Source organism: Pantherophis guttatus, chromosome 6 (assembly GCF_059756535.1).
Source record: "Pantherophis guttatus breed Tessera chromosome 6, ASM5975653v1, whole genome shotgun sequence".
In the NCBI taxonomy this organism is placed as follows: domain Eukaryota; kingdom Metazoa; phylum Chordata; class Lepidosauria; order Squamata; family Colubridae; genus Pantherophis; species Pantherophis guttatus.
The window spans coordinates 103,229,824-103,244,920 of NC_142068.1; the positions used below are offsets into that span (position 1 = coordinate 103,229,824).

General features: G+C 44.1%; 1 protein-coding gene across 2 annotated transcripts; it reads right to left on the minus strand.

The window, feature by feature from the left end:
* Positions 1–1,536: 1,536 nt before the first annotated feature.
* Positions 1,537–14,861, minus strand: LRIT1 (leucine rich repeat, Ig-like and transmembrane domains 1). Of its 2 annotated transcripts, none has more exons than XM_034434752.3 (4): positions 14,642–14,861; positions 12,035–12,501; positions 4,306–4,611; positions 1,537–3,228 (listed from the first exon to the last, which is right to left on the minus strand). In XM_034434752.3, exons 1-4 carry the CDS (start codon positions 14,764–14,766, stop codon positions 2,228–2,230), a joined length of 1,899 nt encoding a protein of 632 aa, XP_034290643.1. In that variant the 5' UTR covers positions 14,767–14,861; the 3' UTR covers positions 1,537–2,227. The 2 variants fall into 2 exon arrangements, with proteins under 2 accessions (XP_034290643.1, XP_034290642.1); XM_034434751.3 differs by having other exon boundaries at positions 12,035–12,504.
* Positions 14,862–15,097: the final 236 nt, after the last annotated feature.

Genomic DNA, 15,097 nt, shown 5'->3' on the forward strand with positions numbered 1-15,097 from the left:
AATTGTCAACTATTCATAAAAATGCTGACATTCGTAAGAAATTCAGACTATCAGTCATGCCATGAGCAAATCTTAAGGGGTATCACTGTTTCATAAAATGTCAACTTGAATTCCAATGTCATGGGCAGTTCTCATTTCTATATGCATCGGATTCAGTGAAATCCCATGTTCTGTTTAATTTCTTTCTTTTTTTTTGAAAAAAACCTGTCCCTATATGATTCCCTCAGACTCATCAATTAATAAAGGAAAACCACCTGCATCAATAGATCTAACCAAATAGTAGTGCATCCAAATGATACAACAGTGCTTCACACCCTCCAAAAAGGAGAGCATATCAGGGAGCAACTTAATGACACCCATCCCACTCAACGGTTACATTTTTTTTTTTTAGCAAAAACCAAAGTTAATCGATGTTTTCAAGGAACAACTGACATTCTTTAGTTAGACCAAAGTGATGTCTGTCAAAAAAACAATAACAGAGGAATGGGTCCTGTTTTGTTTTCCCACTGACAAATGAATTGTTGAATCGGGTATGTCGAAGCAGAGCCATAAGAGAGAGGGCTGCTTGATCTCTGAGGGATTGATAAGGCACTCAATCTTCATAGGCTTTTTATTATATTTATTTTCAGGTCAGAAGCAACCAACATTTCCATGAATCCTGGTGCAGATGAAGTAGCAAATGGTTGTGAAGGACATCAGGAAGAACCACTACCAAGATCTGATAAAAAGACTGGCTTGAGGAGATATTTCAGATGCGGCCTATCCAAGTTCACACCAAAATCAAACGAAGGAAGAAGGGGAAGCACATTCGGACTTGCAAGATTCTGTTACTGTAGTTATTACAATATACAGTAAGTGTTCTTCAACTATACGGCATTGGCTGCTCTATTTAATAAGGATGACACTGGCTTATAACGGAGAAAATAAAATGAGTTCTCTAAATGTTGACCACATCTTTGTACATCTTGGTGAGGTAACATCATCAGTGCACTGCCTAATCTGGTAACGAGTGTCTGTTGGAAAACAATTTTTTGGTTTGTCTCTGGAGATTTTCAACCATTCAGGTCATGGTTTTCCCAACGTTGCTTTTCCAAAAGGCACCTGGACTTTCTGAACTTTCTGAACTGAAGAAGCAAAATGTGTTCAAAGGGGAAAAAAAGAACAAAGTCCAGTTGCCTTTTGGAAAAACACCTTTGGGACTGGTTTTAACATCTTCGATTGCAATATTTTTACTGGATGTCGATGTGATTTTTATCTCTTGGTTGACAGCAGCCCAGAGTTCAGTGCAAGAAGGGTGGCTATATAAATGTTTTCAATAAACAGTTACTGGAACAGCTAGAATCCAAAAGTTCGTGTCTGAGGTAAAGAGATTCTCTACTATCATGGAATGGACTTCAAAACTGAGAGAGGAAGAGACACCATAATATACATCAGCTTCAACATATATATATGTTGATATATATATATATATATATATATATATATATATATATATATATATATATGTATGTAAACACATTTCTTTATTGATCTGAATTCATTTTGCCAAAAGGAAAAATAGGTCTAAGATGCCAGATGGGTACGTATGACATTTCAGTATCCAGCTGACTTCTTTCCCTCTAATCCTTTAGTTTACAAATCCCTTTTAAGAAACACACAACATTTAGAAACTGATAGGGATAAAACAATGTGAGGTTGTGAAAGAGAACTTGAATTTACATTGAAACCCCAGTCCTAAAAATGCTATTAGTATCTCTCTCACACAAAAGTAACTCCCTTCCACACAGACACACAATGCAGCCTTACTCAGCCTTCGTGCCCTTAAGGCTTTGGTTTAAAATCTACTTCCTTCCTGAAATGTACAGAACATATAAACAAGTATCTCCTGCTTCTCCATTTTCTCTTCTCTCCTTCTTCCTTCTTGGTTTCATACTCTCATTTATTTATTTATTTATTTATTTTAAAAACCCGTTCTTCCAAAGAATATTAATGGAGCCATTATTGGATTATTGGGATCTTGGAATCAAAGGGGAGAAGTCCCAGAAAACTTGCTCATAATATATTTACGCTACTGAAATTTTAACTTAAAAAAGAATGTCAGTAAAGCTATACATTCTGTTTTTGTATGAAACGTGTGTGTGTGTGTGGCATGAGAGACCTCAGGCAAAAGAGGGACTGCCAAATACAAAGACAGAATTACACTTGTCAAGTTGTGGAGAAGCCAGTATCAGCAGAAATACTCATTCAGCTGTCCATCTGCCTTTGCAACTGCTTCAGAGTCCACACTGGATCTTGATGAGAGTAACCTATTAGACTCATCGGGGATGTGGTGAGTCAAGTATTCTCCTCCCATCTCCTTCATTTTGGTTCCTGGAGAGATGGCTTCAAAAGTGACGTAAGAATCCTGAATGTCTTTGGGTTTCTGAACAAAGTATTTTCTGCAGCGTCTCTTCAAGGCCCCGCAACAGACCACCAGGGTGAGAGGGACAGCGATGACACAGGCCACACTAATGACCACCACGTTGATCAGTTTCTGGGTTCCACCAGCACTGGCAACTTCATCTGTTGAGAAAATGATGCACTGTTCCTTCTTGGGTATGAGTCCCTTCACGCAGACACATGCGATGTATTTGGTCTTGGGCATCAAACCGTTGATGGTGGTCCTGGTCTTCTTCGGCTCCACGTTGATTCTGTGCATGTCCCTTTCTCCAAAGATGGCATAAAGGATGCTAAACATGGTGCTATTGTTGGCCTGAGGAGCTTTCCAAGCCAAGGAGACGCTATGGTCGGTGTCTCCGATTACTCTGACTGACCTCACCAGGCATTTGGATTCTGGGTTAGTAGTGGGTAGACTTGCTAAAATATTTTGGGGGTCGCTTTTCATATTTAGGGCCTGATCTCGAAGCACCAGATTCCTCTCTGTGTTGGCCTGACCTGAAATAATGTGCAAAGTTGGAAATGTTGAAGTTGTCATGATGTGTCCTCCTACCAAATTGTCCTTGAAAGCTGATGTTTCTATCCCCTTGATGTGTCCTTTCCACACTCCTTTCAAATCTGCCCCGGGATCATCTATGCTCTTAGAATCGGTGACAATCAAGGAGATAAAAGCTTCAGTGGCTCCAAGAAAGTTTGCAGCCTTGCAGATGTACTCTCCAGAATTAAGGTAAGAAACAAGTGAAAGTTCTAAAATAGACCATCTTATTCCGTCACTAGAAATTTCTTGATGCACTGGAGAGAGGAGAGATAAAAGTTACAAAAATAAGCTGTTGGAAAATGTTGTATTTGATGGGTTACATTTGTAAGGAATTTATTTGTAACGGTATTTGTATTTTTATTGTCATTTTTGTTTTAGGGGATTGTTTCAATTAGTTATGAGCTAACTGATTCAAATAATTCTAATGGTGTAGTTCGGAAAAATGCAATCAATTAAGAACAGAAGTGTTTTTCAAGGTGTACTTATTTAATCTGTTATATTTATAGTGTTTTGGAAAGGGACAAGAAGAGATAGGATAGAAAATGAGATTGTATAGCATCTTGGATTCAAAATCAAAAGGGTGCTTTGGAGCAAAATAGATATATCTGTGTAACATTGACCTGCATTTCTTTAAAGCGAATGCATATTTTTGTGGAATTAATTTGCAACTACAGTTCTCTTTCCTGGAAAAAGACACAACTGCTTTAAGGAATTGCAGACCAATCCTTGGAGCAGGTCCTCACATGTTATAGCCTCCTCCTCACAATCCTGACACATTTCTAAAACATATTTTGAAAAGTTGTTTTAACATCCAGAATTTGTCAAGGATATACAACTTACGACCATTCATTTAATGAGGGTTCAAAGATACGACGGGCTCAGAAAAAAGTGTTTCACTACCACCCCTGCAGCCACATGATTGCAATTGGGGTACTTGGCAATCAGGCAGCATTTACAATCGGTTGCAGCATCCTGAAGTCACATGTGCCTATTCTAAACATTAAGACAATTTTTGACAAATCCTGAATGTTAAGATAACTTTTCAGAATATGTTTTGTAGCCTGGTTACCCGCAAAGAGAAAAGTCCATCGAGGAAGCTGGATTTGCTTAATGACCACATGGTTCACCTGATAACAGTGGTGATTCATTTTACAACCACTGTGAAAATGGTTGTAAAAATCGGGTCCAGTCATTACAACCACCCCAATGTGTGACCGAAATTCCGGTCCCAACTGTGATCATGAGTGAAGGACTACCTGCAGTTGTTTTGTTGTTGATGGTAATGGCTTCACTCTGTCCTTAGGCAGATACGATGGAAGGAGAGAACCAACCTGTTCCATTGAATGGTTTCCCATCCGCTCTTCTCCAGCTCAGCTCTGGAACGGGCACCCCTGTGGTCCCACACCGAAGCAGAACTGTGCTTCCCAGGATACTCTTCACTTTAGCCACTGAGGTGTGGACAACTGGACTCTGGCACTTTCTCAGCTCCACTTGACTGAAGAAGAGTCTAGTCTGCTTTTCAGGGTTGAAGCATCTCAGCTTTGGCTCAATGAAGGCTATGTTGGGGGACTGGAAGTTGAGGAAATGAGCCATTTCATAGACGCTGCAGTCACACGTCCACGGGTTGTCCTGTAGGCCTGGGGAAAGAGAAGCCGTTGGGAGGGTCAACCCGGAATGGGACAACTCACCACAGGGCAATTTAACAATTCAATTTATTGCTTAACGCATTGTAAGCCGCCCTGAGTCTCCGGAGAAGGGCGGCATATAAATCAAATTTTTTTAAAAAAATATTTAAAATAAATTAAAAAAAATATTTTAATTTTTGTCATTCACATTTCATTTTGTCCCTCCTTTTGTATTCTTTCTTTAGTGCAGTGTTTCTCAACCTTGGTAGCTTGAAGATGGGTGGACTTCAACTCCCAGAATCCCCCAGCCAGCACTGGCTGGGGGATTCTGGGAGTTGAAGTCCACCCATCTTCAAGCTACCAAGGTTGAGAAACACTGCTTTAGTGGTTCTATTCCCGTAGGTCGTGGCGATTTGTCCTAGACTCGGGCCAACCATTACGTCATCAAAAGGGATCCTCAAGGGTCCCAGGTGACCTGTGAACACTCAAGTGGGGCTTCTATCAGGAGCATCTTTTTCCCTTGATCCTAAATGGCACCATTCAGTGTTTGCAGATGTACAACAAACAAGATTTGCTATCCAATTATTCAAAAATTGCTTGATCCTTCCACACAGAAGCTCTGGGGAATGACGCCAGCTGCAAAGCCTTTTCTGCTGCGGCCCTGATCCTGTGGAACACTCTGCCACTGGAGGGGAGAGCTGCTCTCACCCTTTTGATACCAGAAGGGAAGCAAAGCGTGGCTCTGCTGGTTGACTTTGAGCCCCACTCACCACTGAAGCTGGTTGATGGGATAAGAAGACCTCATCCCTACGCTGTCCATCTCTTACTCTTGGTATTTTGCATAGTTTTAACATTTTAATTCTAATATTATTATTATTTTTCTATTTATCTTTTTATTACTTGTAAGCCACCCAGAGTTGCCTTACAGCAGAGATGATGGCATAAAAAGTAAGTAAGTAATAAGGGAAGGGAATGGAAGGGGAGGGGAGGAAGAAAGAAAGAGAGAAAGGAGGGAGGGAGGGAGGGAGGAAGAAAGGAAGGAAGGAAGGAAGGAAGGAAGGAAGGAAGGAAGGAAGGAAGGAAGGAAGGAAGGAAGGAAATCTTTAAAGTAGCAATTAATTGAAGCATGGCTATTTAGAAAGGATCTAAACCAGTGCTGAAATCTGAACCGGTTTGCTACTGGTTCGCTGGCCGTGCATGCACACTATTTGCCAAACTTGCACTGTGTGCACATGTGCAATATGCTCCAAAACGAAGCTTGGGAAGGTAAGTAGAACAGCGAGGGGGTGGAATCAGCTGTGGCACATGATTTAGCATTGTTAGAAAGATTCCTAGCAAAGCTAAACCCCACTGCACAGCTGATCATTGGAAATACCGGTTCGGAGGAACCGGTAGCTTTTTTTAACTACTGGTTTTTTAACTATCGCTTCAACTGAACCAGTAGCTTTTTTTTTACTACCGGTTTGCCTGAACTGGTAGTTTTTATCACTACTGGTTTGCCCAAACCAGAGCAAACCCGTAGCATTTACCCCTGATCTGAACTGAATTTCAATAGGAACTCATAGTAAAACATTGTAGCTTCACACAAAGCTATTATTATGGTTTGTCGTGCAGTCAGACAGATGTTCATACTGGATCTGGCATTTTTATCCACTTATCGAGTCCTTCCTAAAGACCTGGGATGGGCAGATGGATGTTTGATGGTGTTAAAGGACCAAGTCAGGCGGTCTTTTGCAATTGACTGATAGCACATTTATCAATGCCGTTGGGGTCCAAGCTGTGTTCCAGTTGTTTTGGGATTGCACCCAAGATGTTGTTGTTGTTGTTAATTGTGCAGTCAGCCAGAGGTTTAAACTGGATTTGGCATTTTTATCCTTACTAGGCAAATTTGCAAATATATATTTTTATTAAAAGGGCATCTCAGGGCCAAAGGTGATGGGAGAAAAAGGACCAGGAAGTGCTCACAAATGTTCACAGAATGTAACTTGGCAAAAATACCATTTTATTGCCAGATAGAGCCAAATAAAAGTTTTATGGCCCTTTTCTTCACGTAATGACTATATATCTCCAAGAATAGTTGAAGGCAGAAGGTAACTAATGATCTATCAGTAGCTTTCTAATAATATACCAGAGATCAGAAAGTATTTTCTCAATTTTAACAACAGCAACAATCAAATAGCTTATTTCTCACTCCATTTCCTATTACCATATTTTTTTTTGCACTATAAGATGCGCCAGACCATAAGACACACGTAGCTTTTGGGGAGGAAAACAAGAAAAAAAATCTGCCTCTGCCTCCCAGCATCCATCGGTATTCATCTGGCTAGCGTCCTTGCTGCAAACTGCAAACAGCCTGGTCAGCTTCAGCACGCTATTGCATCCTGATTTAGCATGAGCAGCTGATTGGCAGTTGGATCAGCCTCCTGAAATACCACCGATCAGCTGTTCCAGGCTGTGGGGATCACCACCAATCGCTGCCACCGATGGCTCCCACCACCAATAGGCAGCAGTGGCAGTGGCAATCCCCGCCGCCTGGAAAGGGCCAAAAACAGGACACACGGAGGCCGAAAATGGGGCAAGTGGAGGCTGAAAATGGCCAAAGGGTGGGGGCTGGTGGGTGGGCAGAGCTTCAGCAACATTCGCTCTGTAAGACGCACAGACACTTCCACTCACTTTTGGGGTGGGGGGGAAGTGCAAAAAATAGGGTATGTTACTGAAACCAAATAAACTCAAGCAATCAGAAGAGAATAATTGGGAGTTCCATCTAATGCTGAAACAAGTTATTGGATTCTAAGTCTGCCAGTTCTGCACTGGTAGATGGTGAAGATCTAATAAGGAGAACCAAACCGAAGGGTCCTTGTTGCTCTCTGAGCTTGGTTGTTTCCTTGCAGATGTTTCATTACCCAAACTAGATGACATCACCAGTGTCCTGAGCTACAAATATTCTCTTTATTGAAAACCAGGGCTTGCTTAACAGTGGTAACTGGTAACCAGCAACTCCATCACTAAATGACGCAGTCACAAAGCTCTATGTCATGTGACACACCAAGTGATAGTAGAAATCCTAGAGCACTACCAGTGAAAAGATGGCCAACTGATTAGGGGACCGGAGGCTAAAACATACGATGAACGGTTGCAGAAACTGGGCATGGCTAGTCTAGTGAAGAGAAGGACCAGGGGAGACAGGATAGCAGACTTCCGATATCTGGGGGGCTTTCATAGAAAGAAGGGGGTCAAGCTATTTTCCAAAGCACCTGAAGGCCAGACAAGGAATAATATGGAAATTGATCAAGGAGAGATTCAACCTGGAAATAAGGAGAAAGTGAAAACAATCAACCCATGGAACAGCAGTTGCCTTCAGAAGTTGTGGGAACTTCATCACTTGAGACTTTCAAGAAGAGACTGGACTGCCATCTGTCAGAAATGGTGTAGGGTCTCCTGCTTGGGCAGGGGGTTGGACTAGAAGACCTCCAAGGTCCCTTCCAACTCTATTATTCTGTTCTATTCTATTCTATTCTATTCTATTCTATTCTATTCTATTCTATTCTATTCTATTCTATTCTATTCTATTCTGACTACACGCCCAGGGAAGGTTCCCAGAGGGTTTTTCCCTGGAATGTAGCTTCTTCAACTATCAACAGAAGGAACTGGCCTTCCTTTAGTTTTTCTGACTCTCCTGGGGGGGGGAGAGAGCTGGGCAGGGCTACAATCTCTCTACAGTGGCTCTTATAGACGAAACAGGTAGTCTTCTCTGCAGATAAAGCATTCTTACTCATGCAAGCTCAAATGAAAACTTGTGTTTGACGGTAAAAACGTCACACCTTTTTTTAAAAGAGAGCTTATCTCATTTGTGATCTTGTTCAGGAGGGGGGAGCGGATCTGGCAGAAATTACGGAGACCTGGTTGGGCCAAGAGGGGGGGTCCCCCTCGTTGAAATGTGCCCTCCTGGTTTCCGCGCATTTCATCAGCCAAGGTCACAGGGTAGGGGCGGGGGGTGGCGGTTGTTATAAAAGAAGGTCTTGGTCCGAGGGAGGCCACTGTTCCTCAGATTGCCGGATGTGAGTCCCTCCTGGTGAAGTGGGGTCATGGGGTACAGGTGGGCTTGCTGATCACATACCTGGATCCCTGCCACGTGGCAGTGGCCCTGCCTGAACTGCTCAACGTTATAGCCGGGATAGCGGTTGATACCCCGAGGCTTATGGTCATGGGGGATTTTAATCTGCCATCCATCAGTGAAGCGTCTGAGGCAGCACGGGAGTTCATGGCTTCCATGATGGCTATGGACCTGACCCAGTTAGTGCATGGCCCTACTCACACGGGGGGAAAACACTCTGGACTTGGTTTTTGTCTCTGGTCAGTGGCTGAATGATCTCGATATAGGGGATATAGTGACTGAACCCTTGTCATGGTCGGATCATTCTCTCCTTCGCTTTGACCTTTGAACCGCTACACCCCGCCGCAGGGAGGCAGAACCATTGAGGTGGTTCTGCCCCAGGCACCTGATGGACCCAGATCGGTTCCAGACAGAGCTTGGGCCATTTCCTGAGGCTCTGGCTCACGGCTCGACCGAAGACCTGACGGCCATCTGGGATAGGGTGGCCACTGGAGCTTTGGATCAGGTCGTGCCTTTGCGGCCTCTGACTCAGCACCGATCTCGCTTGGCTCCTTGGTTTACCGAAGATCTGAGGGAGATGAAGCACCGGAAAAGACGCCTGGAGAGGGGTTAGAGGGCCAGCCGGTCTGAATCTGACCGAACACTGGTAAGGTCTCATATTAAGACTTACCTTGTGGCGATAAAAGCGGCAAAATGTAACTATTTTTCCGCTCTTATTGCATCATCAGATAATCACCCGGCTGCCCTGTTTAGGGTGACCCGCTCCCTGCTCCTTCAGGAAGCGCGGGAGGACCCCTTGGAGGGTAGAGCCAAGGATTTTGTACAGTATCTGTATGATAAAATCACTCAGATTCGGGAACACCTGGACTCTGATGGGGTAGATTCAGGGGGGAGGATGGAGGCAGGTCTTGAGAATATTATCTGGGAAGAGTTTGATTCTGTGACCCCCGAAGACATGGACAGGATACTGAGCAGACTGAACGCAGCCACATGTTTATTGGACCCGTGTCCCTCCCGGTTGGTGCTGGCCTCTCGGGAGGTTACACGAGGCTGGCTCCAGGGGATTATAAATGCTTCCTTGAGAGAGGGTGTCTTCCCCGCCACCTTGAAAGAGGCGGTGGTGAGACCTCTCCTCAAGAAGCCTTCCCTGGAACCAGCAGTGTTGGCTAATTACCGTCCAGTCTCCAACCTTCACTTTGTTGCGAAGGTTGTTGAGAGTGTAGTAGCGTGACAGCTCCCTCAGTACCTGGATGAATCAGTTTATCTGGATCCATTCCAGTCAGGCTTCAGGCCTGGGTAAAGCACAGAAACGGCATCGGTCACATTGGTTGATGATCTCTGGAGGGCTCGGGACAGGGGTTGCTCCTCTGTCCTGGTCCTATTAGACCTCTCAGCGGCTTTTGATACCATCGACCATGGTATCATGCTGCACCGGCTGGAAGAGTTAGGGGTGGGGGGCACCATCTTGTGGTGGTTCTCCTCCTTTCTCTCTGACCAGTCGCAGTCTGTGTTGGCAGGGGGGCAAAGGTCGACCCTGAGGCCCCTTGTATGTGGGGTGCCACAGGGGTTGGTCCTCTCGCCCCTTCTGTTCAACATTTATGTGAACAGAACCCATTTATGGGTAAGATCATCTGTGGTTTTGGGGTGAAGTACCACCAGTATGCTGATGACACTCAGCTGTACATCTCCACCCCGGACCACCCCAATGATGCCCTTGAAGTGATGTCCCGGTGCCTGGAGGCTGTACAGATCTGGATGGGGAGGAACAGACTCAGGCTCAACCCATCCAAGACCGAGTGGCTGTGGTTTCCGACATCCCGATATAGTCAGTTGGTGCCATCACTGACTATTGGGGGCGAATCATTGGCCCCCACAGAGAGGGCTCGCAACTTGGGTGTCCTCCTGGACTCACAGCTGTCTTTAGAAGAGCACTTGACGGCTGTGGCCGGGAGGACTTTTTATCAGGTTCGCCTGATTCACCAGTTGCGTCCCTTTCTGGATCGGGACTCATTAAATACAGTCACTCATGCCCTCGTCACTTCCCACCTGGACTACTGCAATGCTCTCTACATGGAGCTCCCCTTGAGGAGCACCCGGAGGCTCCAGCTGATCCAGAATGCAGCCACGCGGTTGGTTATGGGAGCGACGTGGCGCTCCCATGTGACCCCCCCTCCTGCATGAGCTGCACTGGCTCCCGGTGGTCTTCCGGGTGTGCGTCAAGGTTTTGGTTACTACCTTTAGAGCGCTCCATGGCTTAGGACCGGGGTATTTACGAGACCGCCTTCTGCCACCAGTAGCCTCTCACCGACCAGTACGCTCCCATAGAGAGGGGCTTCTCAGGTGCCATCGGTCAAACAGTGTTGACTGGCAGCCCCCAGGGGGAGAGCCTTCTCTGTGGGGGCACCCGCCATCTGGAACGAGCTCTCCCCCGGAGATATGGAGGATCCCGGATCTGCACGCTTTCTGCTGTGCCCTCAAAACATTCCTATTCCAGCAGGCTGGCCTGGCCTAACTTTTCTTTTAAACTGTTTTTTAAATTTTAAATTTGTTGTATAAATTGAGGTGTTTTAAATTTGTTTTCTGGGCCAAATTATTTAATTGTATTTTAAATGGTTTTTTAATGTTTGTATTATATGTATTTTATCTTTTGGCTGTTCACCGCCCTGAGTCCTTCGGAAGTAGGGCGGTATATAAATTCAATTAATCATCATCATCATCATCATCTATCAGAGACATTTGATTAGATCCACATTCAGTCACACTTAGAAGAAGTTCATGGAAAGCAGTGAAGTTCAGTCCAACCAATCCAGGCTTCCATTGAATCTCCCCTAAGTATGGTTGATTCTGAATCCAGCCTATAAACTGGGTGGAAACTGGGTCCATCCTGATGGATTGAGGTGGCCCACATAATTTGTTTCTGCTGAAATGAAAAAAAAGAGGGTCTCTGCATTTTTTTTAACCACTCAGAAGCCAGCTGGCTTAACAACCAAATCTTACTTAAATACCCTTAATAAAGTAATATTTTTTACAGTGTCCAAAACTAGCATGTTAGAGTTACAGAGTTCAACAGCTAACAAATTCCCATCCTTTGCTACTCATCATCAACATCTGCTATGAAGGCAGTTGCTTCAATGTTAATATTGGGGTTGAATTGGATATGATGAATGAAATCCCACAGCTCCTACGGAACAGCAACAGCTTTATAGGTCTTCCATGGCTTCCAAGGCCAACAAATTCAGCTAGATCAAATCCAAGGATCCATGATCATGGATCATGCAGGCAGAGATTTCTTTTTCTTTTACTCACCCCCAATCGTCTTACCTAGGATGATCTTGGAATGGTCGTTAAGGAAGTATGGAACAGCTTGGAGATTCGACCAGACCACGATGAGTTCTTGAGGGAGCATCATCAGTTTATTGCTTGAGACATCTAGATAAGTGATGTTCCGGATATACTGAGCAGCATGAGAGGGTATGGAGGCGATCTGATTATTATGCAAATCCAGCAACCTCAACTGAGGCATGTTAGAAAGAGTTTCCCATGGAAAGGAAGTAAGAACATTGCCCGCCAGTCTGAGCTCCTGAAGCTGGTACAGGCCCCTAAAGTTACTCACTCGGAGGCTCACCAAGGCATTGTAGGGCATCCAGAGGAGCTCCAGGTTGTGAAGAGAATGGAAAGACTCCCCAGGAACTCTTCGGATTGCTGTTTTTTCTATCCTAAGTTTGAAAGTGTCTCCTGGGAAATTGACAGGTGTAAGGGTCATCTCCGGGTCATTGCACAGAATAGCCCTGCTGGGAAAAAAAGGATTTTTTTGAAATTATATATGGAACATGTAGGAGATGACCAGGCTGAGCCCGAGAGAGGGGTCAAATGTGTCACCGGTATCGAGTCCCTTTGCACCCCCAAGAGATCTAAGTCCATCCCACCTTGAATTCCACAGACTCTCATCTACCACCTATTTGCTTTGATAGTTAGTAGTTCAGGTTCTTGTAAAGAGCATAAACTTGCAATAAACCTTTATATTCACTTGAACTACCTGGACTTTTCTGCACATGACAGAACACTTTTAATCACCAGTTTTAACTGTGGGTGTACTTTGTTGTTTTTTCCCAGGTTCCCCTCACTATAAAAGCTGGAGCTGTGGTGACACAGTGGTTAGAATGCAGTACTGTAAGCTAATTCACTGCCCACTGCCAGCAGTTCGATCCTGACTGACTCAAGATTGACTCAGCCTTCCTTCCTTCCAAGGTCAGTAAAATGAGGACCCAGATTGTTGACTCTGTAAATCTCTCAGAGATGGCTGTAAAAGCACCGTGAAGCAGTATATAAGTCTATTGCTATTGCTATTGCTATCTATCCTATAATTTTCCATAAATGAGTTCACAGTCATTTAGTATGCTTCTGATCAATCTTTGGCTGAACTTCTGCTTTGTCAGTCTTGAAATGTCCTCCTGTTCAGCCATGGCTTTCAGAGGTTCATGGGGTGTCAAAAAGGCTGAAAAACCCTACGCTCTTGGCCAGTGGTGAGCTGCTAGTGGTGGGAACAACCGGTTCGCCCGGAAACGAAAATGTGAGCACGCGGCATTGAAAATGTGCCTTCCGCACATGTGCACAGCATCGAAATACCAGCGATTACATAGGATCTGATAGCACCAAGGCGGGTGGGCGGGGCCAGCCGCTTGTCAGAACTACCAGTTCCCCCGAACCGGTCCGAATCAGCAGCAGCCCACCACTGCTCTTGGCTCTCTGAAGAGCTGACTCTTACTCAAGTGCTGAACCAGGTCGTGAGTTGAGCCCAAAACTTATCTAAGTGGTTGGAGAACTTGGCTGGCTGGGGAATTCTGGAAGTTGAAGTCAACCCATCTCAAAGTGGCCAAGGTTGAGAAACAACTGTCCTAGGCTAACCAGTTTCTACAGTAGTACATAACTAAAGCACATTTACATAACCCTCTGGCTTATCCGCAAAGATAAGATATGTTCTGAACATTTTACAGCAGTAGATGCTTTTGAAGGGTCAGAGATTCTTCCAGCATGTTAAGCGTTGGAGATCTGTCCTTTCTCTCATCTTTTTTATTTTACTGGGAATGGGAGTGTGTGTTTGTTTGTCTTTGCAGATATACTGTAGATGTTGATAAAATCAGAAGGTGCAGAGGTGTGACAAGACTTGTGAAAATTGTTTAAATGAGCTGTTTTTAGTTGATCCTTCCCAAACTGTCTCATTTGTGTTGGCTGTGCCTCTTTCAAAAAATAATTTGACATACACGGTACCCAAACATTACATAAAATACACAAATCTTGCTCAGTTTAAGAATCTTTCTGACTATAAAGTCATGCTGATATATAGGTATTATTGATGCTTTCAGAGACAACAGGTTTTATTTTGAAGTGAACCTTTAGTCAAAATCTGCATGTATTTTTTTCAAATAAACATAAACTCATCCTGTTCTTTTAATGTATTTTAACCTGAGACAATTTTTCAGGGCTTGGAGTGAAATTTTATGTCATTGTTAGTTTCCCCCCCCAAAAAAACACAGCCCACTGAAGAACTGGTAGAATATACTCTCCATGTACACTGTTTAAAATTTATAAAATTCTGATGATTATTCTTTTAATATTTTTAGTTATGTTCATTGTTACACAGTTCACTGTTGATCACTTTCCCCATAAAATTGTGTAATGTTGATTATATTGTTTCTGTCTTAGTGTAAAAGTCCATCAAATGGCATTTCAGAAATCAGATTATGCTGTACTCTCTTGTTAATCCCACAGCACACAAAGTCCTTGTGGCTGTAGGAAGCCATTGGGAAAATAACTCAAATGCTGAGAGAAGTAACTCTCCTCTTCCACCAAGAAGAATGGTGGATGAACCTGCCCAGAAAACCTTCTTGGCACCCACTGAGTCATCAAGAAAAATTAGAGCGATTTTACCTGGCTCTCATCCTTTCATTGATGCTGTAGAATGAGCAGCTGCATTGAGAAGGGCAAAAACAGAGCATCCAAGGCAGACTTCCGAAGGTCAGGCAGCAAAGGAAACCCACCGTGACCCACATCATGATCCGGCCGTGGGTAAGGCATCCAGCTCCTGGTCAGAAAGGCTGAAGTTCTTCTCTGATCGCATCCATGGAATCCTTCACATTGTCTTCCTTTCCTCTTCTGCGCTGATCTCCCAGAGTCCTGCTGAAGTCACCAGATAAAATTGGATAGGCAGGGGATTAAGAACGAGGCTATTTGCACAGAGATGCTTATGGCTTCCTAGAGCAATCAGTAGAAAGATTTCTTCCCTCCCCTCTCTCTGGATCGGTTCAAAACAAGGTTTAGGAGCTCAGCTTTTGCCCACAGAAATTTCTCCTTCTTCTTCTTTTTAAACCGTGCCTAGTTTGAGTG

Bases quoted from the DNA above. Each gene is read 5' to 3' on its own strand.
- LRIT1 (XM_034434751.3), bottom strand. From the start codon at position 14,766: ATGATGTGGGTCACGGTGGGTTTCCTTTGCTGCCTGACCTTCGGAAGT. The intron at 4,612-12,034 runs GTAAGACGATTG...CTCTTTCCCCAG, and splicing joins CCATTCCAAGATCATCCTAG to GCCTACAGGACAACCCGTGG. The intron at 3,229-4,305 runs GTTGGTTCTCTC...TCCTCTCTCCAG, and splicing joins GAAACCATTCAATGGAACAG to TGCATCAAGAAATTTCTAGT.